The sequence below is a fragment of the Trichophyton verrucosum genome (genome assembly GCF_000151505.1).
Source record: "Trichophyton verrucosum HKI 0517 chromosome Unknown contig01030_1.f1.exp, whole genome shotgun sequence".
NCBI lineage: Eukaryota > Fungi > Ascomycota > Eurotiomycetes > Onygenales > Arthrodermataceae > Trichophyton > Trichophyton verrucosum.
The window spans coordinates 1-26122 of NW_003315184.1; the positions used below are offsets into that span (position 1 = coordinate 1).

The 26122-nt window shown below is 50.4% G+C and overlaps 10 protein-coding genes across 10 annotated transcripts; 5 read left to right on the forward strand and 5 right to left on the reverse strand.

Annotated features, from left to right (window-relative positions):
• Positions 1–1638: 1638 nt before the first annotated feature.
• Positions 1639–2883, reverse strand: TRV_07578 (uncharacterized protein; the record flags this gene model as incomplete). The annotated part of the gene is made up of 2 exons (XM_003018338.1): positions 1639–2639; positions 2709–2883. 2 exons carry the CDS (start codon positions 2881–2883, stop codon positions 1639–1641), a joined length of 1176 nt encoding a protein of 391 aa, XP_003018384.1.
• A 1794-nt stretch (positions 2884–4677) lies between these two features.
• Positions 4678–8217, forward strand: TRV_07579 (uncharacterized protein; the record flags this gene model as incomplete). The annotated part of the gene is made up of 9 exons (XM_003018339.1): positions 4678–4733; positions 4793–5415; positions 5494–5752; positions 5809–6316; positions 6454–6591; positions 6646–6833; positions 6949–6967; positions 7077–7194; positions 7280–8217. The coding sequence occupies 9 exons, from the start codon at positions 4678–4680 to the stop codon at positions 8215–8217; spliced, it is 2847 nt and encodes a 948-aa protein (XP_003018385.1).
• Positions 8218–8403: 186 nt separating this feature from the next.
• On the reverse strand, positions 8404–8739 carry TRV_07580 (putative pathogenicity factor; the record flags this gene model as incomplete). Its single annotated transcript, XM_003018340.1, has 1 exon — positions 8404–8739. The coding sequence occupies one exon, from the start codon at positions 8737–8739 to the stop codon at positions 8404–8406; it is 336 nt and encodes a 111-aa protein (XP_003018386.1).
• A 252-nt stretch (positions 8740–8991) lies between these two features.
• On the forward strand, positions 8992–12149 carry TRV_07581 (uncharacterized protein; the record flags this gene model as incomplete). The annotated part of the gene is made up of 10 exons (XM_003018341.1): positions 8992–9000; positions 9044–9203; positions 9276–9400; positions 9472–9785; positions 9927–10001; positions 10123–10237; positions 10335–10585; positions 10613–10825; positions 10873–11056; positions 11115–12149. The coding sequence occupies 10 exons, from the start codon at positions 8992–8994 to the stop codon at positions 12147–12149; spliced, it is 2481 nt and encodes an 826-aa protein (XP_003018387.1).
• A 557-nt stretch (positions 12150–12706) lies between these two features.
• TRV_07582 (uncharacterized protein) lies at positions 12707–16470 on the reverse strand (the record flags this gene model as incomplete). The annotated part of the gene is made up of 5 exons (XM_003018342.1): positions 12707–15274; positions 15296–15437; positions 15491–15632; positions 15668–16173; positions 16235–16470. 5 exons carry the CDS (start codon positions 16468–16470, stop codon positions 12707–12709), a joined length of 3594 nt encoding a protein of 1197 aa, XP_003018388.1.
• A 373-nt stretch (positions 16471–16843) lies between these two features.
• TRV_07583 (cell cycle protein kinase, putative) lies at positions 16844–18459 on the forward strand (the record flags this gene model as incomplete). Its single annotated transcript, XM_003018343.1, has 4 exons — positions 16844–17111; positions 17201–17579; positions 17645–17705; positions 17842–18459. The coding sequence occupies 4 exons, from the start codon at positions 16844–16846 to the stop codon at positions 18457–18459; spliced, it is 1326 nt and encodes a 441-aa protein (XP_003018389.1).
• Positions 18460–19045: 586 nt separating this feature from the next.
• TRV_07584 (uncharacterized protein) lies at positions 19046–19828 on the forward strand (the record flags this gene model as incomplete). The annotated part of the gene is made up of 2 exons (XM_003018344.1): positions 19046–19147; positions 19274–19828. 2 exons carry the CDS (start codon positions 19046–19048, stop codon positions 19826–19828), a joined length of 657 nt encoding a protein of 218 aa, XP_003018390.1.
• A 395-nt stretch (positions 19829–20223) lies between these two features.
• TRV_07585 (uncharacterized protein) lies at positions 20224–21850 on the reverse strand (the record flags this gene model as incomplete). Its single annotated transcript, XM_003018345.1, has 2 exons — positions 20224–20811; positions 20873–21850. The coding sequence occupies 2 exons, from the start codon at positions 21848–21850 to the stop codon at positions 20224–20226; spliced, it is 1566 nt and encodes a 521-aa protein (XP_003018391.1).
• Positions 21851–22318: 468 nt separating this feature from the next.
• On the forward strand, positions 22319–23773 carry TRV_07586 (uncharacterized protein; the record flags this gene model as incomplete). Its single annotated transcript, XM_003018346.1, has 3 exons — positions 22319–22424; positions 22489–22667; positions 22742–23773. The coding sequence occupies 3 exons, from the start codon at positions 22319–22321 to the stop codon at positions 23771–23773; spliced, it is 1317 nt and encodes a 438-aa protein (XP_003018392.1).
• A 666-nt stretch (positions 23774–24439) lies between these two features.
• On the reverse strand, positions 24440–25479 carry TRV_07587 (uncharacterized protein; the record flags this gene model as incomplete). The annotated part of the gene is made up of 6 exons (XM_003018347.1): positions 24440–24719; positions 24795–24942; positions 25009–25140; positions 25226–25246; positions 25333–25387; positions 25447–25479. The coding sequence occupies 6 exons, from the start codon at positions 25477–25479 to the stop codon at positions 24440–24442; spliced, it is 669 nt and encodes a 222-aa protein (XP_003018393.1).
• Between the last annotated feature and the right edge of the window lie 643 nt (positions 25480–26122).

The window sequence follows — 26122 nt, forward strand, 5'->3', positions numbered from 1 at the left end:
ACTCGGGACTCACGACGGGGCGAGAGAGAGAGCGAGAGAAGAGCTGGCGATCAGAGCGAGCGTCGCATCGTCGGGCCAAAAGCAGACGCCTGGGAGGAGCAACGAAGAGGCAGCAAGGGAGGGCTGGCTTCGAGCTGGCGATGTCGCTGTCGTCGCTGTCGTCGTCGCTTTGCTTTGCTTGACGTCTGGGAGGTTTTTCGAGGTTTTGAAGGTCGAAAAGCGAAAGGAAGAAAAAAAAAAAAGTTAGCTTTTCTCTGGCTGCTCACTAAGCAACAACCGCGAACGAGCTGCGGCTTTGAAGGCTTTCCACGGGCTGGACGGCTGGCCGGAGGGATGGCGATGGGTTGGGCGGCGTCAACCTGATGTTGATTATTTTATTGTCGATGGTTACGGTGTTGGAGATGCTTTTGCAGGCGGCAGGTGAGTGGCCTCGCTGCGTTTGGACTCAGGCTGACGCTGACGGGGGGTTTAGGCAGAGACGGCAGCCAGCATCCCCGGCATCGCCAGCAGCCAACAGGAAGACAGCAGGGAGACGACAAAGACGAGAGATGAGAGACGAGAGACGTCGATGCTAGATCTACCGATGGCAGAAGAGACAAAGAGGTTGGGGATCTAGACCGCGCTTCGTGCTGAAACCCGTCCTGAGGCGAGGCTGATAGCTACTCCGTAGTTATCGCAGCGAAAAAGTGGCCCTTGGTCCGGCTCCCGTCGAGAGGAAGTCGGGCGGACTGCGTTACATCATAAGAATAACTGTACAGACGAAGACGCGGAGAAGGGCTGCTACAGACTGCAGACTAGTCACAGACAGATTACGGAGTGCATGCATGCATGAGACTGACAGGCTGGCGCTCGAACGTGCGAGCTCGTGGGCGCTGGTCTCTACCCTAACTACCGACCTCACTCCCTCCCCCCTAACTAAAGATCAGATCGCATGCTCGTGGCATCCTGTTGGCCTGTCTTCGCAGCGGCATGCAGCTCTGCTCTCCGCGCTGCAGGCATCTTCTCTTCTTCTTGCTGCCCTTTCTTTCCTTTTTCCCGTCCGCCTCCCCTTTTGGGGATCGCTTATATATGAGTACCGTAAGTACGTACTTACATATATATATCGTGGCTGGCGAAAAAGCAAGGGCTCTCTGTGGCTGCATTATCACCTGATACGCCACTGACGTCACGATCTCAGGTCGACGAGACGACGGACGAGACGACGAGAGGACGAAATGCAGATGAATATAATAAGAGTGAGGGAAGACAGCGAGAGCAGTGAGTGGCTTGTGCTCCCCCCCCCCCTCCCCCCCCTTTTTCCCTTCATGCAGCTAAGCGTGGGTGTGACAGGCGAGTTTCCCACGTCAACAGCTGGTCTGGTTCTGTACGACAAGAGATACCCAGGTACAGGATACATACATACATAATTTAAGGGACGAAAACAGAGACAGGAAAAGAAATAAGTCGATTAAAAGAAAGGGGAATTAAATAAAGATATATACAGCATCATCCATGATAAATTGAACTATCCATTTCCCTCCAGCCTCTTAAAAACTGTGGAGTGTATATATAAATAAATATATATGGTCATTTTGACTGCCGCAGAGTCGCCCTCAAGGCTCCCAGATTCACAAATTTTGGCCTTTCAAAGTGCCTAGCTTAGGCCTTCTTTGGCTTGAAGAGGTTGGTGAAGAAGGCGATGATGACTTTGATGAGCTTGCCGATGCTGAAGTTCATAATTAGATCGATGACCATCTGGGCGAAGGCGGGCCAGTCGGCGCCTTGACCAAGTTTGAGACCACGGCCAATGGCGATGCCTCTGGCAGCTGCTTTAATTTCATCGTCATCACGGCCAGCGATGGCGCCGAGGCCGGGGATGAAGAATTTGCCGATACCAACGACAAGCTCCTTGACGACTTGAAGAATAAGCGCACAAGCCCTTCCCCAGTCGGGCTTTCCACCCTTCGGGAAACATTGAACAATTTCAGCAATCAGCTTGGGGATGTCCAACAGACTGCGGGCATGGACCATTTCGTCACGGGCGGCAACGCTAGTTCTCTCGGACAGCAGCATGAGCTCATTGCTGACCTCGCCGATATGGCGGGGGTGGACTCCAGCATCGTTGAGGGTGGTAATGACAGCGTTCAGTAGTCCAGCAAGATCGAAGTGACCGTGGGCGAACATTCCAGAGATCTTTACAATGAATCCTGCGATGTCGAGACCGACATGGGCGACGCCGCCGAGGACTTTGCAGATGATTTGGGCAATGCCACCAATACTGGCAGCGCCATGTACGAGGATACCGTCAAACACGCCAAAAAGATCACAGACACACTTTAAGATGGCATTGATGAGGGCCCCAAGATTGATACCGGCGCCGCCATTTCCGCAGGCCTTGATGATGATCTGGAGGACGACAGTGAGGCTGCAGTTTCCCTTTGAGAGTGCGTCATGGAGCTCCTTTGCCAGGCCAGTGGCATCAACTTTACCACTAGCATGGGCTTTCACGGCACCCTCAACGGAGGCTGCGAACACCCCGAACTCTGGGACCTTAGGGGGTTTCTGAGGGTTGTTATCCTTAGGAGGCTGAGCGGGAGAAGGAGCAGGAGCATCACGGGCCTTGACAGGGGATTGGCGGAGGGACTGGTCACCACATTGCTCTATCGGATGGTTAACTTTTGACCTGGCACTCAAACATTTATTAATTTGGTATCAGATTCTGGACATACTCTCATACTCCGCACATTGTGGGTTGGACTGGCCGGAGCTGGCAACCGAAGCAAGGCAGGTCGCCAACAAGTCGGCACATTCACTGACGGAATGCTCGGATCGGGCGACATGGTCAACTGCACGTGCCGAAGTAAGAGCCGCAAATAGCGGCAGGATAAAGTAGGCGGCCTTCATTTTGAAGGATGCACACAGGGTCAAGAGAGAGTGAGGTGGTATTAACGAATGTCAGCTAAAGAAGGAAAGATTAAAACCCCAAGCTCAACAAGGGAGTATTAAAGAATGACAGACAAGAACTGGAAAAGAGAGTGAGAGAATGTGCAGTGAGACAGCCGACTGATGGGGTGTAAAGAAGGAAAGGAGAGAAGAGAAACAGGCACCGGGTTGAAGACCTTGTCGACATTTATATACCCTTCCGTCAGGGGGGATATCTGCTCTCCCGCGACAGTCCACAGTCCACACACAGTCCACACAGTCCACTTCCAACTTGCCCCTGACATCTGACATCAACCATCTCATCCGAGCTGCCCGAGGGTCTTTTTCTCCACGCGGAATTTTGTGCCTTGCCCTACGGAGCAATATATACCACTATTTGAGCCTATCCTGGCCGCCTATGAGGAAACATGCTGTTCCCTTTCCTACGGTTTCCATGGAACGGCTCTGCTCCGTCCACACTAAGTAGTACAGAGGCTACTACACTAGTAACTGTGAAAAAAAAAAGGCCGTTCCTTCGCTTTGAGTTCACATGGCATGGCCGCCACGTCGTCGATCATTGATCGTTTGCATGGATCCGCCGCGCGAAAATGCTCGTGGTCGTGGAAACCTCCCTACTCAACAGCCGAGGCCAATATTCTTGATGATAAACACCAGGAATAACGCAGGGAACTGTGTTGTAAGGAGGATTGTTTCTTTATATAATTATCATCCAGCAAGAAACTTGCTATCCTGTACGGAGTACTCGATGGAAAATCTCATACATGACACCTATAGTAGTTGAAGAGTATAGCCATGCATCAACGCAAGGTGGAGGAACTCAGGCACGTTGACCTGCTAGTTTCACGGCTGAGCGGACCTCATGGACTGGTTCGGGGAAAAGGGAGCGCTAAACGTAGCGAACTTATGCAGCGCTAGGGAGGGTCGAACCCTTGGCAGGGACACTCAACGGGTCGAATCAGCACGTCCATTTCATAGACATCATGGCGTAAGTATGGGGTCTTCTGGTCTCAGATGCGGGTTTTCCCCCTGACGAAACAAGCTCCAGAGTTATCTCGCGAAGGATGAGGGGAGCAACTCCATAGCTCAAAGCAGGTGACAGACTGCAGTTTTGTTCGCCATAGCTCGGCAATGAAGTAAATCCGTGCAGCTGCCCAGAGTTCAGGGGAAAAAATTACTTAAGCTATAATGGTATAAGTAGGACAAATAGCCTCGTCTATAGAACTATAGTGCAAAAAGATCAGATAAGGGACTAAGTACATGGTTTCCCGGCCGACACACACTACGCCCTCCGAAACAATCCTCTCTCCGTGTTCAGAGCCCGGATCAAGAGATAATAACAACTGAAGGGAGATAAGCGCCGGGAGACGATCACCAAACGGGCGTGATAAGAGCAATCGCGGCTGTACAAAGTCAGTCTATCGAGCTCCGTGACCGCCCGAAGCGCAAAAGCCTGTGAAAACGAAGAACCACCAGCCCATCGGACGACGATCGCCAGGCAGTGCAGTGGTCTAGCAGCAGCGGAGAGCCAGCAGCCCCCGAGCGTTTGACGTTCACGAGGCGGAAAAGTCTCTTTTCTCGATATCAAAAAAATGTTGGAGCTAAAAGAGTTTTCACGGTCCCGCTGATCGACAGGGATATTGCCTAAAATAGTATGATTGCCGGAGAAGTTTCCGGAAAATCGGGTCAAAGGACCGAGCACGTGTTTCCTTATTACTAAGAGATTAGTAACGCATAAGCTGAGTCAGTCCTTAGCTAATGTCATTACACGTGACCGAAACCGAGTCGGAGGGAATATCGTTTGGCCGACTTACGTAAGAAATATTAGGTTTTCGAACTTTTAAAGTTTATCAGATTAGAAAAAAAAAAATAGCAAATCTAAAAGAAATATTATTGAAAGCAGATTTAAAAAAAAAAACGACGACCTTGAGGAGGAGGAGCTTTACAGGTCGACGGCTGAAAGTGATTCGGAATATAAGAAGAAGGAGAAGAAGCAGGGAAGAAGAGGAAAAATGGAAACAGCACAGGACCACGCGAAGAAGCGGAAGCGAAAGCACAAAAGCTCTGAAGGGAAGAGCGCAAAGCCGCACCAGCAAGAGCCAGAGGCGGTAGAAGCAGAATCACAAACGCCTACCAAGAAGCAAAAAGTCGACCAGCACGACGACGATGGCGAGCAGCTTGATGGCGAACACATTGAGAATGGCGTTGAGGCCGGAAAGGATGTACCTGCCCTGCCGTCCGCGGATACAATGGCGCTTCCTACACAGGAGGCCGTGTCGAATAAATTCAGCGACCTTTCGCTGTCAGAGCCAACGGTCAAGGCGATTGCCGGCATGGGCTTTACGACCATGACCGAGATACAGCAGCGAGGTATTCCGCCTTCGTTGGCGGGCCGGGATATACTGGGCGCAGCGAAGACGGGGTCGGGAAAGACGTTGGCGTTTTTGATACCTGCCGTGGAGATATTGCGGTCGTTGAAGTTTAAGCCTAGAAATGGTGAGATCATAAAATCTTTCGGCTCATAAAATATATAGGGTGATTGGGGGCATGCTTGGCTAACGGAACGGTGTGTAGGGACTGGTGCGCTTATTATTACACCGACGCGAGAGCTGGCGCTACAGATCTTTGGCGTTGCGAGGGAGCTGATGGAGCACCATTCGCAGACGTATGGGGTGGTGATTGGCGGTGCAAACAGGCGTGCTGAGGCGGAGAAGCTGAACAAGGGCGTTAATGTGCTGATTGGGACTCCCGGGCGGCTGCTGGACCATCTGCGGTCGACGGAGGGGTTTGTCTTTAAGAACCTGAAGACTCTTGTCATTGACGAGGCGGACCGGTAGGCACAAGACAAGTTCAAAGTATATGCTGTGAGTGGATGCTAATATGTTATAGAATTCTCGAAGTCGGATTCGAAGACGAGCTACGACAGATCATATCGATCCTGCCCAAGGAGGACAGACAGACGATGCTGTTCTCCGCAACCCAGACGACCAAAGTGGAGGATCTCGCACGCATATCCCTGAAGCCTGGCCCGCTGTACATCAACGTCGACCACAAGAAGGAGCACAGCACGGTCGACGGGGTGGAGCAGGGATTTATAATCTGCGAAGCCCACAAGCGGTTCCTGCTGCTGTTCTCGTTCCTGAAGAAAAACGCGAAGAAGAAGATTATTGTCTTCTTTTCCAGCTGCAACTCCGTCAAGTACTACTCTGAGCTGCTGAATTATATCGATTTGCCGGTGCTCAGTCTGCACGGGAAGCTGAAGCAGCAGAAGCGAACGAACACGTTTTTTGAGTTCTGCAACTCGGCACAGGGCACACTTATCTGTACCGACGTTGCTGCCAGAGGCCTAGATATTCCGGCAGTGGACTACATTGTGCAACTTGATCCGCCTGACGACGTAAGTCTTTTTGCGTCTTTTATATATATTTATATGTTTGTATATGACTAACCGGTCAGCCGCGAGACTATATCCACAGAGTCGGCCGAACGGCCCGAGGCAAGGGCAAGGTTGGGCGAAGCTTGATGTTTCTGCAGCCATCGGAGGTAGGCTTCATCAACCATCTGAGAGAGGCTCGGGTGCCTGTGGTAGAGTTTGAGTTTCCTACCAAGCACATTATCAACATCCAGTCGCAGCTGGAGAAGCTGATCAGCCAGAACTACTACCTCAACCAGGTAATCCTCTTATCTCTGTATCTCTGTTTATATGGGGTGATGCTAATTGTGTAGTCTGCGAAAGAAGGGTACAGGTCGTATCTGCATGCGTATGCATCGCACTCTCTGCGGTCTGTGTTTGACGTGAACAAGCTGGACCTGGTCAAGGTGGCCAAGAGCTACGGCTTTACTACGCCGCCGCGGGTGGACATTACGCTGGGAGCGAGCATGAGCCGGGACAAGAAGGTGCAGGCACGACGGACGTATGGCAGCCAGCCGAAGGGCGCGAGATTTAAGCGGAAGCACGACGATTGAACCATTCCCACTATTACGGAGTAATTATTGTTGCTACTATTACTGCTACCTCTCACTGTATAGACGTGATGTTGATGTCAGCGTTTGATAAAAATAAACTTTAGTCTTTATCTTTCTTAGTCAGCTATATCACGTGCAACCTTAAAAGAGTAAAGCGTCAAAGCATCAAAAATCATCTCGATTTTTGATAGAAAGAAACGACGACGAGAAGAAGAGAGAGAAGAAAGAGAGAGAAGAAAGCCATTGAGCCACGACGAAGCACGATGGTGGCCGTCAGCACAGCCTTTGCCTCGCGGCAGCTCTTCTCGAGTGAGTCTTCATCTTAATATTATGTTAGATGTTAGATGTAGTACTAACTGGCCAGGCATGTCCCGTCGGAGCATGAGCTCAACAGCCCATCTGCACTTCCTCCGGGAGTCTCTAATGGGCAGCAACAGCAATAGCAACAACAACGATGATAAAGTCGAGCGCTTCTCGTCAGCAGATCTATCATCAGCCAGAATCTCTCACCGTCCTCCAGCCGTGAAAAAGGGATCCCTTGGAACCGGCTCTATCTTTTCCGACGGCGAGGTATCGACATCCGGTCCCACGCCTAAACGGCCCCCGAAGAAAGAAGATGCTGCTGCTACCCAAGATGCAGAGCACTCTACTGCTCTCGTCGACCGGAACCGAGACACGATATCACGTACTCTGATACCGCATCCTGAACGACGAGCCCGATGGGAGAGGAAGATGGTCATCCGAGCCGTCAAGAACCGCGGCCAACTTACGCGGGAAGAAGTGATTCAGCAGAGTGAGCGAGAGCTGCAGAGTCGATCGCACTGGTTCAAGACGTCGGTGAAGAAGTTGGGTCCGCTTGCAAGACAGATTGCAGGCAAGAAAGTCGAGGATGCGATTATGCAGATGAGATATAGTAAGAAGAAGGCGGCGAGGGATGTGTTGGCGTTTCTTGAGCAGGCGAGGAATGAGGCTATTGTTAGTCGAGGGATGGGGATTAAGTCGGAGGCTGATGGAGATAGGGGTCAAGAGGTGGAGATCAAGTTGAAGGATGGCAAGAGGTATACTGTCCGGGATGAGAGGGAGATATATGTTGACCAGGCGTGGGTGAACCGGGGCCCTTATGGAGTGGACTTTGACCACCGGGCGAGGGGACAGATTAATAGGCTGCGCCCACCGTACACTGCGTTGGCGGTGGTGTTGAAGGAGGAGAAGACGCGGGTGAGGGAGTGGCGGGATCGGACGGAGAAGGCACTGAGGGAGAGAAGGGAGAAGTTGTGGGTGCAGATGCCTGACCGGCGGGTTACAGGGCAGAGCCAGTACTATTCTTGGTAATACTTTACTTGTAGGATATATTATGTATAGTAGAGAGAGAATGCAATGATTATCATTCAGTCTTAAAGTAAGAGAGACAAAGGACAAACAGATTGGGAGTGACAAACGGAACAGTATCAAACGATATCAAACGGGTATCAAGCAGAGTAGAAAAGAAGAAGAAAAGAAAAGAAGAAGTAAAGGTGATTAATTGTCTTGTTTGGCTGGCTTTTTGGATGACCGTCGTAAGTTTGGAAGTATCTCGATGTCAGGGAAGAAGGGTTCCTGGTTGTTCTGGACCAAAGAGAGAAAATGTAGTCGGAGGTCGTTGATGAGCTGTCTGATCTCGTCAAAGGACTTGTTGGGCCCCACGCAGTCGTGGAGCCAGTCCGGGACCGGCCGAGGGATGTTCTTTGGTGACTTTTTGGAAGAAGTAGAAGTTGCAGCAGGAGAAGTAGTAGTAGTAGTAGTGGTAGTTGGAGGGAGTCTCTCTCTGCGTCTGAGAGTGAGATCAAAGGACTCGACCCCACCCCAGGCCTGCATGTTGGCGATGGTGTCGAGGGCGAGACGACACTGGGTGAAGGGCCACTCGTCGTTGCGGTATCTGGCCCGCTGGTAGTGCTTGCGGCAGTAGTAGATCCAGACGGCGTCGGGGATGTTGACGGTGCACTTCTTGTTCCTCCCGAAGATGTGGGAGATGACCTTGCGGTAGTGGGAGGAGCCTGTCGAGCAGGACTCGTCGAACTGGCACTGTCTGTCCATTAGATGAAGTAGTGGAAGTAGAAGTGGTAGTAGATGGTAGTGGTGAGCAAGTCAAGACGAGTCAAGTCGAGATGAAGAGGCGTAGGCAGACGAAGAAAAGAAGAAGAGAGAGGAAGAGGAAGAGGAAGACGAAGAAAGGGGTATTTATATGTTGAAGAGAGAGAGAGAGAGAGCAAGTCCAGAAGTGAAGACGGGAGGACAGCAAGCAGCAAGCAGCAACACAGACAGACAGACAGGAGAGAGAAGTGAGTGGAAGCCATCAGAGCAGGACATCATTCACTGACTGAAGACCAGACTCGGCAAGTCCCAGTAAGAAGAAGAAGAGAAGAGAAGAAGAAGAAGAGAAGAAGAAGAAGAGACTGACCTGTCGAGAACTGTCTTGAATCTCTGTCCATCTTCTATCTTCAGTCAGTCAAGGGTTCCTCAGGGTATCCAGCATCCAGTATCCAGTATCAAACTGACCTTTATATATATATGTATATATATATATCTAATATATAGATATATAGATAGACACGAGAAAGGGTCAACCATCATATCAACCCTCTTCGACTCTCTCCATCGTCCACCACCCCGAAGAATGCTATCCTCACCACCACCGCCGGGGCTCGGCCAGGTGGTGAGGATAGTTGGTGGAGAGAAGAGAAGAGAAAGAAAAGAAGAGAAAAGAAGAAGAAGAAGAAGAGAGGAAGAGAAGGAGGGGGAGGGGAGAAGCCCCCCCCCTTTTATAGACTGTCTGCTGGCTGTCTTGTCGTCGACGAGAGCCAGTTAACCAGTCATCGTCATCATCATCATCATCTTCTTCTTCTTACTGTCCTTCTTTTGGGGTATCTCCACGACTGTCATCTTTAGTTATCTCTCTCTCTCTCTCTCTCTCTCTCCATCTATCTCTCTTCCTCTTCTTCTCTAGTTAACTATTATCTCTGCTTAAGTAAGGTTGACTTCCTCGTGCACTTCTGATTGGACAGGAAGAGAAGAAGAAGAGAGTCAGAAGGACAGAAAGATAGAAGAGATAGAAGTGGTAGAAGAGAGATAGAAGTAGAGTAAGAGAGTAAAAGAGTAAGAGATCAGGAGAGTCTTGTCTTCTTCTTTTCTTCTGTCTTCTTCTTCTCTTTTGGTTACTGTTGGTGATGACCTTATCGATAGGCACATCTACTTAACTAGTCAAGGAGACATCAAGGATAGACAGTTGGAAGACAAGAGACAAGAGACAGGAGACAAGAGATCTTCATCTTCATCTTCATCTTCTTCTGTTTCATCTTTTTATCTTTTTATCTCTGTGACTATCTTATTACTACCGTCTATCTTCCATCTTCCATCTTTACTTCTACTAGATGGAGACCGACGTCACCGCCTCTTCCCAGTCGGCCTCCTAGACTTCTCTTCTTCTTCTACTTCTTTTACTTCTTCTTCTTCTACTCATGTCGAGTGTCTCTTCCTCTGCAGACTCGAAGATGCCCAAGGACGACTCTCTGGTCGGTGGTGGTGGTGGCAGTGGTGGTGGTGGTGATGCTGCGACTTCAACGACTTCAACGACTTCGACTTCGACTCCCCCGACGACCGACCTCCCAGATAAGCCGGTCGACGACTCCTCCAAGCTGCGCGCCTTTCTCTCCATCCTCCGCAAGTAGGCATTCCCACAACAGATATAAAGAGATAAAGATAAAGATACTGACAGTGATAGCTTCATCGGGGTCTCGGACATCGCCTCGGTGCGCTTTTCCTTGCCGGCACAGCTCCTCGAGCCCATTCCAAATCTCGGTCAGTCTCCTCACTTTTATACTTATATATATATATATATATATATACATACTTACTTATGGATAGAGTACTGGAACTACCTCGACAGGCCAGAGAGCTTTGCCAGGTGAGATCTTTTAGTCGTTTTACTTTATTAGATGCTAAGATGAGTAGCATAGGAAAGTCGGATGACGAGCTGGGGCGCATGCTCGAGGTCCTGCGCTTCTGGTTCACCAAGGACCTGGTAGGTCTTCTCCTGTTTTCTACTTATTTACTTACTTGTCTGCCAATTGAGAAGAAATACGTCAAAGGGAAGCCCTGCAAGCCTTACAACTCGGTCCTCGGAGAGTTCTTCAGGGTGAGCATCCATCTATCACTTTCATACAAATTACTGCTACTGACAAGTAACTATGTAGTGCAACTGGGAGGTCAAAGATACCGAAGCTGCAGTCTCGCTTCCCCCGGCCAAGCCAGAGTCCAGCTCCAACTCCAAGTCCAACTCCGCCGCCCCGTCCATCGCATCCACCTCTGCCACTACTACTACCACCACCACTTCTTCTTCTTCTCCTTCTGCCGAGACAGTCAAGATATCCTACATCACCGAACAGACTTCCCACCACCCCCCCGTCTCCGCTTTCTGGGTAGACTGCCCCCAACGTGGCATCACCGCCCGCGGGTTCGACCAGATCAGCGCCAAGTTCACAGGCACCTCAGTCCGCATCACCCCGGGACAGCATAACCTCGGCATCTTCATCACCCTCGCCCGCCGCGACAACGAAGAGTACCGGCTCACCCACCCAGACGCCCATCTAGGCGGTCTCCTGCGTGGTGCCCTCTCGGTCTCCGTCGCTGATACCTGCTACATCACCTGTCCACGCACCAGGATAAAGGCCATCCTGCAGTACCTCGAGGACGGATGGCTCAGTAAAGCCCAGCATCGTGTCACCGGAGCCGTGTTCAGATACGATCCTGACAACGACTGCATCACTCGTATCAAGGACATCCCCGCGACACACCTCCTAGCTGAGATCTCCGGCTCCTGGCACGAACGCATATACTTCAACCTGCCCTCCAACCCAAAGGATAAACAGCTGCTCATCGACGTCACGCCGCTCTTCCCCGCGGCCAAAATCACCCCTCCCCCCGAAAAGCAGCTCGCCTACGAATCCCGTCGGCTCTGGGCAGACATCACCGCCGCCATCAACGCCAAGCAGTACTCCCTTGCCACCAGGCTGAAACACGAGCTCGAAGAGTCCCAGCGCTCCAAGGCCGCCTTGCGCAAGGAGAACAACCACGAGTGGACCCCCAGGTTCTTTACCGTCGCAGAACAGCATATCCAGCCTGGCAGACCGCATCTGACGGACGACGGTCGCAAGGCACTGGACAACTTACATCGTGATCTCTTTGACCTGGACGAGAAGCTGACTCCCTCGGGCGAGTTTGCTCGATAAAAAACTAACTACTACTTTTTTCTTGACTTTCGACGTACTTCTTGTATACTCCCTTTAATCCGGGCTCGGGCGCAGGTTCGCTTCGTTCATCTACTTATATAGTTGTCGTTGTTGTCGTTGTCGTCGTCGTTGTCGTCGGTGCATTGTACAGGTCGCATTACCATCTGCAGTTACACAGTTACTCCAGTTATAAAAGTCGTTCTTTTGGTCGTTCGTTCAATGAGTTAAGTTATAGTTATAGTTCAGTGTCGTTGAGGCTGAAGAGCCGCCTGGCCCGGCCCGTCCATCAAACCTTCATCCTCCAGGCTCTCTCACTGCTTACTACTACCACTTACTACGTACTATACAGAAAAACAAACTATATACGATTATCTCGTCTACTAGTACTATGAAGCTGCTTGCACGACTTTGAACCCCGCGGCCACCGTCTTGCTGATCTCCTCGTTCTTATGCGGTAGCAGGCTCAGCGCATACGCCACGTCGTTCCACTGCTTCTCCGTCTCGCACCGCGCCAGTCTCGCCGCCAGCTTGTCCGCCAGCTGTCTCGCATGTTTGTCCTAGACCTTATTAGTATATATTTTATATTTCCAGACAAAAGAATAAGAATAGAAAAATACCTTCTCGACGAAACCGGCGAGGAACTTGATGATCCGCCGCAAAGACTCCTCCTCCAGCGACTTCTCCGTGCTCAGCAGACTAAACATGTCCACAAAGTGGTTGTACACCGCATTGTCCTTCGTCGACAGCTCCGTAAAGAACATCCGCGCCAGATCCGCTATCTTCTTGTCCTCGTCCTCCAGGCACTTCGCCATCTCTCCCAGCTGGCCCTTCACCTTGATCTGGCCCGCCAGTATCAAAAAGGTAAGCGTCATCAGACACGTCCGCTTCACCGAAACATCGTCGTCGTTCAGTCGTCGGTACAAAAAGTCTGTATTCTCATCGATCAAATGGTTGAAGCACACGGCCATGTCGCCCAGCGCAATCACCGCGTTGCTCCGCACGATCGGGTCGTCAGACCGCTCCATTATCGTGATCAGCAGCGGCAGGTTGCTCTCGCAGTACTCTGCTGACACGCACATCAGCTTCGCCATGCACAGCGTCGCCGTCGCCTGCAGGTTCTGGTCCGGGTACGCCGTGTTGTTTGAACATATCTCCGTCACCAGCGGGCCAAAGTGCGTCAGCAGCGAGTTCTCCCCGTACAGCAGCTCTCGCTCCCGGATATGTGCCATCGCCTCAGTGAAGTCGTCCTCTGTCGTACCCCCGATCAGGTCCAGCTCGTTGTCCTCGGCTGCTGCTCCTCCTGCTGGGCCCCCTGCTGCTGCTCCTGCTCCGGCTGCGTCATCTTTCTCCTGAGCTGTGTTGGCCGCCTTCTCCTTTTCTTGTTCGGCCTTCCTGCGCTTAAAGTCAAGCTCGCATAGCTCCAGATGCACAATCTGCTTGATCGCGATGTGGCCAACAATAATCAGCAGCTGCGAAAGCCCGTTAACACTAGCCTTTTGTCTAGCCGCGTTGTTGTCTTCCGCCAGAGTCGTGGCTGCAGTCACTGCAGTCTCTGCCGATGCCGAGGATGCCGATGATGATGACGGACGGTCTCCATCGCTGTCCAGCATCATCCTTTGCTGGGCATTATTGTTCGCCCGGAAGACGGCCCGGGTCTTGCGCCGTAGTATATCCGAGCACAGCACATCAGGATGTTTTGCTAGCGTGTATATCGCGCTTATGGCTTGCTCTGCCACCCCATACCACTCCTTGCTGTCAGACACAATCTCCATCATCGCAGCCAGCTTGATCAACACCGGGTGGTCGTTTGCCAGTTTTGGGTGTGCCCCATCCTTTGCAATGGCTTGCCGTCCAGGCTTGATCCGCTTTAGGGCAATACATGTGTATTTGGCAAGGACAAGATCAGCCCGTCCCAGGCTGCCCAGCCCTATCCGGAGCATAATCTCGATCTCCTTGACTGCAATCTCCGGGTCGGCAAGCGCAAGCATCCCCAGCACGATAATGGCCCCCCTTCGCTGTGTTCTTGATATTTCCTTCTTCTGTACCCCATACACCTGCCATAGCTTGCCGATCACCAGCTCTGAGATGTGCCCTGCCTTCACCATTGTGCTGAGCAGCTGCTCGAGCGAGGTGAGCTCTGCCGGCGTCGCCCCAAACGTCAGACTTATCATGTTTCGGGCGATGTAGTTGGCCGTGTCATTCGGACTGAATGCATCCGGCGCATCAAAGAACAGTCCCTTGTAGCAATCGATTAGATGGTTCTGAACGCCCTTGCCTTCGTCGCTGTTACCCTTCATCCAAATCAGCCGTAGCATCCTGCGTATCCCAGCTCGCGAGGTTTCCACTTTGTACGCATCTAGCATCACAAAAAAGTCCATAGCCTCAATCACCTCGCTCTTATTCCGAGACGACAGCAGTTGCAGGACGGTCTCGGACGCACTGTGCAACACCTCGATAAACTGAATGGCCTCGAGGTAGTATTTCCGGGTTAGCTGCAGCCGTGCCAGCATCTCTGATGTTGCTGCTTCCTCTGCTGCTTTCTGAACCGCTGCCGCTTTTTCTTCTTCAGTCATTTTTGGAGCCTTCGAAGGGGAGTCGTCTGGGACCTGGGTTGCATCGTCCAGAAGCTCGCTGTCGATCTGGGCGCTCTCAATCCCCATCTCTGCCAATCCAGGTGTCTCTGGTGGTGGCTTCAAGGCGTTGAGTTCCTCCTCTACTGCCTGTAAACGAGCATCCCAATCTTTGTACGACAGCTGGCCTCCATGCATAACACTGAAAGGGTGTGTTGACACCAGCTTGCCCAGAAGTTTTATAGCATTCCTTCGGACATTGCTGCTCTTATCTTCCAAGCTTCGAGCTGCAAGCTTGGCTGCTGTCTGCCGTCTTTTGGGAAACTTCTGGTCGAGGTCGCAAATCTTCATGTACACCTGTATCACACGGCTGCGGCAGTAGGGGTTCATGTCAAGGAAGCGTTCCTCCAGCACATCAAAGAAGGAATTTATCTGTGTTTGGAAGTTTTCACTTCGTTCTTCCTGCTTACTCAGGTCAGATATCAGATTTCCGCATACTTCGATGACGGCGCAGCGGAGGGTATAAGCCTGGCAATTGTCAGTAAATGTACGTTGCTATGAATACACGAGACGTACTTCACTATCTAGCTGCTTGGCTAGGAGGGTCATTTGCTTGATGACAAGCCGAGGAGCAAGCTCAGACAACTTAATAATAAAAGCGGACACTGATCTCGGGCCCTTAGTATCGTTTGGATTGAACTCCTTATTTCCAACCTCCCTATAATGGAGTTAGAGCTAAGACCCGTTCGTAGAGACATCAGGAAAGTATACCTTAGAATCTCGTCAGCGAGCTGAGGATAGTCATACTGCTCCGCCAGGATATGCAAAAATTCGGCCATCGGGTCCGAAAGATGCTCAAAATATGTAAGGCTCTGTACAATAGATGTCTGGGCACCTGATACAGTGTTAGCCACTTTACCACAAAGGCACATTCGTAGTAGAACCTACCAAAAGCATGCCCATGATGCTTCACTGCAATACAGAGCACCTTGAATGCGTGCATCCGTATTGACATGCTCTTGACTCTCTGCTCGCTCTCCAGGATCAGGTATATGGATCGAGTAAACAGATTCACAAAGGTATCCCGGTCCGAGGTTGTAACAAAGAGCTTTGATAGCTTCAGCTTCAGCACCTTGCACATAACCTCCATAGCAATCTGTATCTGTGCAGACGAATCCCACGACTCATCCCTAGCGGGCTTTCGTCCAGCCTTCCCACCTCCTCGTCTTCCCGGTCCCGTTGTAGGAGGTTTTTCGGCTGCCTTTGCTTCCACGGAAGATAACGCCCATTGTAGTAGAAAAGCGTACAGCTCCAAGAGGTCCTTATGCTCAGACAGCGCCTCGGGCTCATCGGCTTCGAGGTCATTATGCGCAATATCGGCAAGCGAGGCGAGGCCGGAAACAACAAGATCTAGGATCTTGCTAAGCGCCTTTGGAGGAAGGACAGGTGTAAGCCTAGGAGTCCAGCAGTTAGAACCCGGTCAAATGGTGTATGTGTCTACAACCCGTCACTCACTTCAAGAGAAGCTGCAGGGAATCAAAGAACGAGTTTCTTGCGAGATTTGAGGGATCTTCGGCCACAGCGTCTACAATAGGATTCAGTATCTCATCGATCAGCGGCAGGCTCAAGGAATCCGGATCCAATTCGCAGTCTAGCAACTGTGAATCCGCCTCTGGTGTCGGGACTGAGGCGGGGTCGCTCAGGTAGTATTTCAGCGCCTCGTTGAGGTCGAAATCTATCCGTTCGTTCATCGTGGCCGGCTCGTCGACATCTATCTGGCGTATCCAGACGCCGCAGACACTCAGCTCGTGCTGTATAAAATAATTGCGAATTGCGAAAAGCGCAAAAGGACTTGAAGAAGTCGACGAAGCTGATGTTTTGTTTGCTTTTTGCCGTTTCGGGACAAACTGCGGTGGTGTAACGCGTGACGGTAATTAATAAAAGCGGCCCGCAGATTAACATAAAATACACTATCTGGTACGCTATCAATACACTACTTCGGTCTATCAAAAAGAAAGAAAAAAAACATCGTCGTGTTGACGCCGAAGTTCAAATCTTTTTGACGCTGACAACTGCGAGGCCGTCAACCACCACTTTGAAACTGCTCTGATACCCGGTGGAACCATGTCGGACTACGCGGCGAGCAATCACTCGCCCCTCGCGCAGGAGACCGGGAAAGATGAGATGAGCGACTGCTGGGACGACGAGACGCGTTCGCTCGACTATGAGGAGGACGATACTGCGCAGGAGGATGACTACATACCAACGGACGAAGCCGACACCGAGAGCGAGCATGAAGAGCAGGACGAGGCTGTCCTGGAAGACATGAGGAAGCTGCAGGACGAGGCAATACTGCGTGGAAAATTCAGACTCATTAACCGCGTCGGAGAGGGTGAGTAGCTCGCCCCTATATGGCCATGTAGGGAGATATGCAGATGCTAATGGAGGCTCACACATCACAATTAGGTACATTCTCTACAGTATACAAGGCACAGGATCTGACCTGGAACGAAGGTGCATTCCAGGCCGATCTGCTGGACCCGAGCAAGACTCTCCGTGGAATGAAGAAGCAATACGTTGCCCTCAAAAAGATATATGTCATCAGCAGCCCTGCCCGGATTTTGAACGAGTTGGAGATTCTCCATGACCTGCGTGGGCACCCCGCTGTGTGCCATATCAAAGCCGCATTCCGGCTTGATGATCAGGTCATTGCTGTCCTGCCATATTTCCCCCACACAGACTTTCGCTTGATGTTCCGTACTTTTCTCGTTGAGGATATGCGGCACTACTTCAAGTCTCTCCTGGAAGGCCTTGCTTTTGTGCATAAACTGGGGGTCATTCACAGAGACATCAAACCTACGTTTGTACCTCTTGTTCTTCCATGTCAGCCCTTTTCAATTCCCGAGCTGACAGTTGCCCCTATAGGAACTTCTTGTATAATCCAAAGCTTCGCCGTGGAGTCTTGGTGGATTTTGGCCTTGCAGAGGTGAGTACACAACGCTAGTGTTTTTACAAATAGCCGCCGTGGTACTGACGCATCCACTGCACAGTATGAAAATGAGGGTGGGACCTGCATGTGCAGTACTGCCCGCACACGCGCTTTCGCACCTAAACATGATCAGATAATGGACTCCATCCGCTACTCCAAACAAGCTCCTGTCGGATATCCAAGAAATGATACCAGGCCTTCTCGGCGAGCCAATCGAGCGGGAACTCGCGGATTCCGCGCTCCGGAAGTCCTCTTCAAATGTACTAGCCAAACCACCAAGCTTGATGTGTGGTCGGTCGGCGTGATTCTCCTGACATTCCTAGCCAGACGCTTCCCATTCTTTCACTCAATGGATGATGCCGATGCTCTCATTGAGATCGCAAGCATCTTCGGAAAGAATAAGATGCAACTGACAGCAGCAGAACACGGCTTGGTGTTTGATACCACCATCCCTACAATATTACCAAAGGGCCACTCTTTGGAACGAATCATACGGTGGTCGAGCTCTGTCGTCGAACTGACCGGCAGAGAGCTTCAAGCAGTAAATCTCTTGGAGAAGATACTCGAGCCGAGCGCGATAATGAGGTGGAGTGCAGAGGGAGCGTTATATCACGACTTCTTCAACAACCCTCAGGGCGCTGACCTCCCCTGGGGCGGAGAAGACCCCGAGAACCTGGAACATCACTCGGCCCAGGGCGACGATAACGACGACACTGCATGCGATGCCGGCGACGAGGTGAAACTTATCTAACTGCTCGTTCTATTCGAGTTGCCCTTATTTTTTTATACCTTATCGATAGCTTCAGCTTCGGCGCCCAACCGGGCCGCGAATGACGTCACGGGTCGCCTTGCTCACCATATCTGTGTTCCCTTCCCACCAGCTTCTCTGCAACTCCTCTTCCCACAACACACACCATTTGACCTTTGGCAGCCTGGGATACTGATGTTCATACAAAACCATCGGCAGACCTTACTTCCTACAGTCGGCTGTGCCCAAACAAACTACTACTATTACATCCGGATAAGCTGGGTTGATCTAAATCACCCGAGGGGTCCCCACTCGCACTGCTAGCTTGTCTATCCCTGGTGGAGCAAAGCCGTTCGTTGCTCTTTCTCTCGAAATCCATTTCTTTAAAGGCGACGGTAAGGTGCAGCGCCATTTGGGTGATCGCGGTATTTGTTTGATCGGTGTCTTGGTTGCTACCGTCGCTATCGCCATTAGCTTCCTCGGTCTCTCAAGCCAGCATCTTCATTTGCCTTCAGCATTCGTTTGTGAGAGCTATCACGCAATCTCACAATACATAACAGACTGTTTCTTCGATAGGAAACCTGCAACCATGGCGTGGCAGTGTACTGGTAGGTCCAACATTCAGTTGATCGAAAGCCTCTTCACTGCCGACCTCATTAGGAGTGAAAGAGTGAAAAATGCAATGTTGAAGGTAAGTAAAGAAGATCTGTCAAGCAATTTGCTTGTTGTTGTCGGTACAGCAAACTAACATTATTCCCGGCGCCAGGTTGACCGTGGTCATTATTCCCCCTCCAATCCCTACAGTGATTCTCCCCAGTCAATTGGATACGCAGCGACCATCTCTGCCCCGCACATGCACGCGCATGCCTGCGAATATCTGCTACCTTTCCTCCGTCCCGGTGCTCGGGTTCTTGACATTGGCTGCGGCTCGGGATACCTCAGCCATGTCTTCGCCGAGCTGATCACGGATGCCCCTGCTTCAGATGGCTGTGTTGTTGGCATCGACCACATCCAGGGCCTCGTTGACTTGTCCCTAAAGAACTTAGCCAAGTCGGAAGAAGGTCGCAAATTGCTCGACTCCGGAAAGATCAAAATCGTGAAGGGTGATGGGCGCAAAGGCTGGGCTGAAGGCGGACCCTACGATGCCATCCACGTTGGTGCAGCAGCAGCAACGATGCATTCAGACCTGATAGATCAACTGCGAGCGCCGGGCCGGATGTTCATCCCAGTCGATGCTGAACCTACCACTGGTATGTTGGGATATCAAGGACAACATGTGTGGATTGTGGATAAGGCGGAAGATGGCTCTGTGAACAAGAAAAAAGTTTTCGGCGTCAGCTATGTTCCTCTAACGGATGCACCCGAGGAATAGCTGGATCACACGGTAATTTAATTGCAGGACTAGGACACGTAGGGGTTCGACTTGCATTATTCCTTCACATTTATCCCTGATTAAGCCTATTTATCTGTATTCAATCAGCTGTAAAGTGGTTCTCCCAATGAGAATGAATCTGTCAGCCAAAATACCCATTAGGCAAATGAAAGATTATGTATCAATCAGACTTCACTTTTCCATTAGAAAAATCTAGTAATAATCTAAAGAAGAAGAAAAAGAATACAGGACGGTCAAGTGATAGTAAGTCCGGCTCAAAATGAATAGGATGCATGTCGTTTAACCAGAGGAAAAGGGCCAGTAAAAAAAACAAGCGAAGAGTTTTAGAAGTAAATATGCGGTTAAAATAAATCATTAGCAAGGGGAAACAAAGCCTAGAAGGGGAAGCCCCCTTGGAAGTCGAAGCCTCCTTGTGTGAACTTGAAGTGATGGTTTCCAGCACCCTGTTGGAAGAAGAACGGAGATCCTCCGTGTCCGCCAGCAAAGGGGTTGAAGTGTGGCTGGCCTCCATGGGGGTCATTAGGGTCATCACCATGGCCAAATCGCCGCCTTAACTCGGGGTCAGAGAGAACTTCGTAGGCTTCATTGATGCTCGCCATTTTCTTCTCGGCTTCCTCCTTGGGTATGCCCTGGCTGCGCGCCTTGTCGGGATGGAATTTCTTTGTGAGCTTGCGGTAAGCCCGTTTAATTGTGGCCTCATCTGCATCACGGTCAACCCCCAGAACCTTGTAATAATCCTTTTGTTTCGATCGTTTCAGTAGTGTTTGTGCCTTTTGCATGAGCGTATGAATCTCCTGAGAGCCGGAGTGGTGCTCATCCGCAGTTTTCAGCGTCTGGGTGGCAGCTTCGTATTGCTCGGCATCTATTTGTTCTTCCGCCTTGGACAGGAGACCATGGAGTGATGAAGGGTTGAATTCAAGACACTGGCTACAGTATGGCCGCGCTTTTCGCTTGGAGTTCATCTAGTCAACGGTTAGTAGGTTGTTCTTTCAGAAAATGACACAAGGGCAAAGAACTACATACAGCTCTATATGTCTCGCACGTTTTCTCCACCAAGGAATGATAGAGATTGTTGGGAGCCTTGGGATGAATATATCCATCTTCCTGGGCAGACTTGACGTCTTGCTGAATGTCCTCCAGCAATCCAGTTTCGCCCTTGGTCCCTACCAGGAGCTCAGCGGCCTTGTGGAATTTCCGTGTTTCCAGCAACTTGTCGAGGTTCTTAAGTTGCTTGGAATTCCTCTTTTCGCCTCTGAACAAACGGCTGCAAATCTTAGAGTCAGGGTCGGAGTGAAGACACTTTCGAATCTGGTCCATTCCGCGTTCGGTGTCCGCTAGAGAGTAAAAGAGCATCGCCGAAACCTGGAGATGAGGGTCAACATTGTTCGGAGAAAGCTGCGTAAGCCTGGTCAGGTCATTGATCCCCTCCTGAATGTCTCCTCTCTCGAAATGGCACTTTCCTCGCGTCCGTCGAAGCTCGGGGGAGCCCATGGCCTTCGTAATGGCGATATTTGATTGAGCCACGCATGTTTCCCAGTCCTGTTTCTTTTCTGCCTCCTCTGCAGCGACCGCAGCAACGTGAGCCTCATGGAGCTGAACGAGGTCGCCCTCACCTGGCTTGCCTGCAGCCTGGAGGTCTTCCTTAGCCCCGGTCCAGTTGCCAGATCTCATCCGTAGCTTTCCACGCTGCAAGAGTGCCCCCTCGAAGCCTGGCTTAAGCTTGAGAACCTTGTTAAAATCATCTGCGGCGCGAGAGTGTCTTCCAAGGGATAGATAGGCAGCTCCGCGCTGGAAGATGGATAGGTAGTTCGAGGGGTCCTTGTCGATGGCGGCGTTGAAGTAGAGGAGCGCATCTTCGGGGGAGCCACTGGCGAGATGGGTCTTTGCAGAGGATAGCAGCGAGGAGACCGGCGTATCAGGTGGGATATCTGAAGGCTTCAGGCCGTTTGCAGATGAAATAACGGCCAGCAGGAAGGCGACCGTCCGGAATCGAACGATCATGATAGCGGTGCGTGATAAGAGAACAAAGCAGACCAAACGAGAACTCCCACCAAGCGGCCGGGACAAGCAAAATATACCAGCGCAATACGCCACAAGCAAGACTCAATAACCCAAACGACTGACAAGTTAAACAGTTTGAAGGAAAAAAGACGACGACGCTTTCGTGGCAACTTTCATATTATCTTCAAGAGGCGTCCCAAAAGGGTAAGAATGGAAAAGGTGGCTTCATCGGCATTTCGGACATTTAGTTAACCCGAACTTATTGCCGGACGCCCGGAGCTAGTCCTCTTTGGGAGCAAGGGTTATGTAATTATCCGAGATCATGTGATATCGAATTCCTGGAAGTCCCAAAACGGAAAGAAGTAGAAGCAATTAAAAAAAAAAAAAAAAAGGACGAAGCAATTGCTGGGGATATTTTTTACGGCAGAGCAACACAATATAGGGAAGATATAATAGCCCCCTGGAGTGATGCTAGGAAGCTCAACATGGACATGCCTGCGGTGTTTCTCACGAAGTGTACGGCTAGCGCAGTCTAGCAGAATTGTTCCAGTGTCTAGGCGATATAGCTCTGCAGGTACGTCGAAGCCTCGTTCTTATATCCGTGCCATAACAGCGACTAGAAGCTCATGCACCTATAGTAACCCCAAAAGAAGCTGAATTGTCTCCTATCCTGCTAAACAGAGCGAGAGCCTTAGCTGCGGAACATGCTACCCTCACGGCAAAACAGGCCGAGTCCTTCGAGAGGGCTGCTGCAAAACGGATAGGAGAGATTGCGCCAGTTGCCAATGCATTAAAAGACTGGGATACAGCCCATGAGGTATGCTCCGGTCTATGCGACTAAAATGTGAAAAATCTACCCGGTATCTAATATAATTTACTGCCCTTTTCCAGTCCATAACGGAGCTGCAAGGCCTGATAGATGAACCGTCTACCGATACGGAACTTAAATCCCTCGCCGAAGATGATATAACAACAACGATTGGGACATTATCATCCTTATCCGCTACATTAAAACGGGCTTTGATCCCTCGACATCCTTTTGCCGATATGCCGTGTCTGATTGAGATTCGTCCGGGGGCGGGAGGTGACGAGGCAGGGCTATTTGCTGCGGAGATGCTCCGCATGTATACATCGTTCTGCTCTAGCCGAGGCCTGAGAACTACAATCATAAAAATGGAGGCGGAGGACGGAGTCGGCGCGGGCGCAGAGGAGCGTCTGTCTGAAGTGGTGATGGAAGTCGAAACCCCTGGCAGCTATAATATACTACGGACCGAGGCAGGAGTGCATCGTGTTCAGCGAGTGCCGGCCACAGAGGCAAAGGGGCGAACCCATACGAGTGCTGTTAGCGTTATGATACTGCCCAGTTTTCCCGAGAACAACCAAGAAGACAGCCCCCTGAACTTTGATGATCCGAATTCAGATTACTACGTCAACCCCCAAGATGTGCAATCTGAGAAATTCCGAGCCAGTGGTGCTGGTGGCCAGCATGTCAACAAGACTGAGTCCGCAGTGCGGCTCACACATATTCCTACCGGGACAGTCATCTCGATGCAGGACTCCCGTTCCCAGCACGAGAATCGCAGGAAGGCCTGGCTGTTGCTCAGAGCCAAGTTAGCCCAAGCCAGACGAGAGGCGAGAGAACAGGAAATGATGGAACTACGTCGTGGTGCCATGGGCGGCGTCAACAAGACTGGCAGAGGAGATAAGATCCGTACATACAACTTCACACAGAGTCGATGTACAGACCACCGGAGCGGCATGACAGTCCATAATATTGGCAAGGTCATGGATGGAGGTGAGAACCTTGAGAAGATCATAGAGAGCGTTCAGAGCTGGCTTGTAGATCAGGAAGTTGAGGCCCTTTGTCTAGAGCAGCAAGCTGCCACTGCTGAAGGTAAATCGTCTCGCAAAGCTACTGCTTGATGGTATAGAACGAGACAATGATATAGACACTGTATAATAAATATATAATACCCATATACAGCATCTTGATTTCAAACCTACACTATTTGGGCTTTATTTTTAAGGTAGAGTACGTACAGGGAAACATAAACAGTCTATCTTTGTCTTTCTATTCATACGTAGAATATACACGAGCGGAAGCTCTAGATTTGTTTCAGTATAACAAGCTAGCCTCCTCAATTCAGGACCGCAGCCATGGAACATAATATAAAAAATTTAGATGTACTTTCTTTCAGGATCCAGCAAATCAAGACCCTCCATGGTTTTCTCATACCTTTTCAACCACATGTTAGTCTCATGGTAACGGTCATAGAGGGGTTGAGGGGTTGATGGATGTTCTTACATAGTGAAAACGATGCCACCGCTTAGCACCAGTCTAGCAAGACGTGGAACGGCTCCAGACCAAAAGGTAAATATTCCCTCGTTTTTCAATATCTTTGCCACACAGTCAAAGCTGTTCTTGTAGCTACTTCTTGCTTCCAGCGATTGCATTCTACGCCATGTTAGCATATATTGGTTCCAAATGCCTCTGGGGATATGAATAGACTTACCGTGTCTTCACAGTATCTAGGGGCTGCGTAACGTAGCTAAATATTATTGTTAGTTTTCTAGCTCTGGAACTGCCTTTTAAAAATATCGATTCACATACACTGTGATAAGACCAGCCATTCCACCAATGGCAAAGGTACTCAGGGTCCCAAGCTTCTCACCGGGAGCTATGTAACCCTGCGCAAACTGTTTTATGGTCGTATAACTTCCAAATCTCGTCGCAGAATTAGCTGCTTGTCGCGCAGTTGTGGGTATAAATCCTTGGAAGAAGCCTCGGATGCCTCGCTCGCGGAATATAACTGCACTTCCATGCAAAAAGCCTCGCATTCGTGGTTTAGCAGATTTCCTATCATCAATGCTGTTTATTGTCAGCATATTCATACAGCCTTAAATTTAATTCCCAGGAGGATGGCCAAGTGGTTGTATGACGTACAGCTGTGTCTTGATGCTCTCAAACGGAGTGACTGCTAGGAGGGACTCGGTAAATCCAGCACCGAACCCGGCTATCACAGTCTTTGGGCCTGATATCTTTCCGTTCTCATCTTGTAAGAGGGACTTGAAAGCATCGAACGCGACGAAACCTATCAGGTTGTCAGGGTAAGTGGTGAACCAGCCGAAACCGTGTCATCGCGGAGAGCTAAACGTACGAACGCCGGCCTTTATCGAGTTACCAATAATCAACGTCGTGCATCCCGCATACCACGCCCGTCCGAACGGAGGCCATGGTAATTTCTTGCCGTCCGCTAATCGGCGGTTGAGCTGGGTTCTGGTCTTCGCGACTGCGGTGATACGTAAGGGTTGCGTCCGGTCAGCAATCATGCATGGGCAGCAGCATCTATACTCGGGAAGGGTGTGATAGCATACATTCGGCAGGATAAGTGATTGCTATCGCAAGTATTAGCAGTGTATTTCAAGGCCATCTTCAGGCAGCTATTGCGTTGATGGTAGAGGGAGAAGGGGAGGGTACGTACAGATCTCAACAGCTCCAGCTGTCGAGCCAGCGATGATGGACCGCAGACTGCTCGGCTGTGCGTTGGAAGTTAGCTGATAACGTCGACACTTATGGACAGAGACAAACGGCGTACCTTTGGCTTCTGGTCGTTCTCTTTGGTCGCCATCGCTGCTCAATTGACCGGTGCGTCTGGTGGGATGTTCTTCGGCTTTTGCCTGCTGCCAGCTTTTCGATGTGATGGACGAATTTGACTCGCGCTAACTAGTTGGCTTGCCGTAACCAACCAAAAAGCAAACTCCGGAGTGTAGCTGATTAGTTATACACACTGATGTAGCGTGTAGTATATAGGTAATACCTAATTGCATGCCCGCATAGATGCGAGGCCATAAGCTATATCTAACTATTGGGCGGTACAATGCCCTCGCACCGGCAGGTGTGTTGTCGCCTGTATCAGGATCTACACAACAGAGTACGGTACGCTGCCTTATACTCCGCACTTTTATCTGTAATCAGTGATGGAATCTACAGGGCGATGATCAGCTAGGAGAAGAAGTACTCAGAGGAAACTAAACATGGCATTGACTAGATGTCAGTGATCTAGGGTACAAGTGGGATGAACACAGTAGAGCATGGATTCACCATGAAGTTGAGCAACCCTGCTAACATCAAGTAGTGACCCCTGAATATTTTTTTGGTCTTTTTTTCTGTCTTTTCTTTTTTCATTGCGTTTCCTTTTTCTTTTTTTTTTTCTTTTTTTATTTTAATTTTTGGTTTGCTTTGGTTCGTTATCGCTGTGTGCGAGCTGTCCT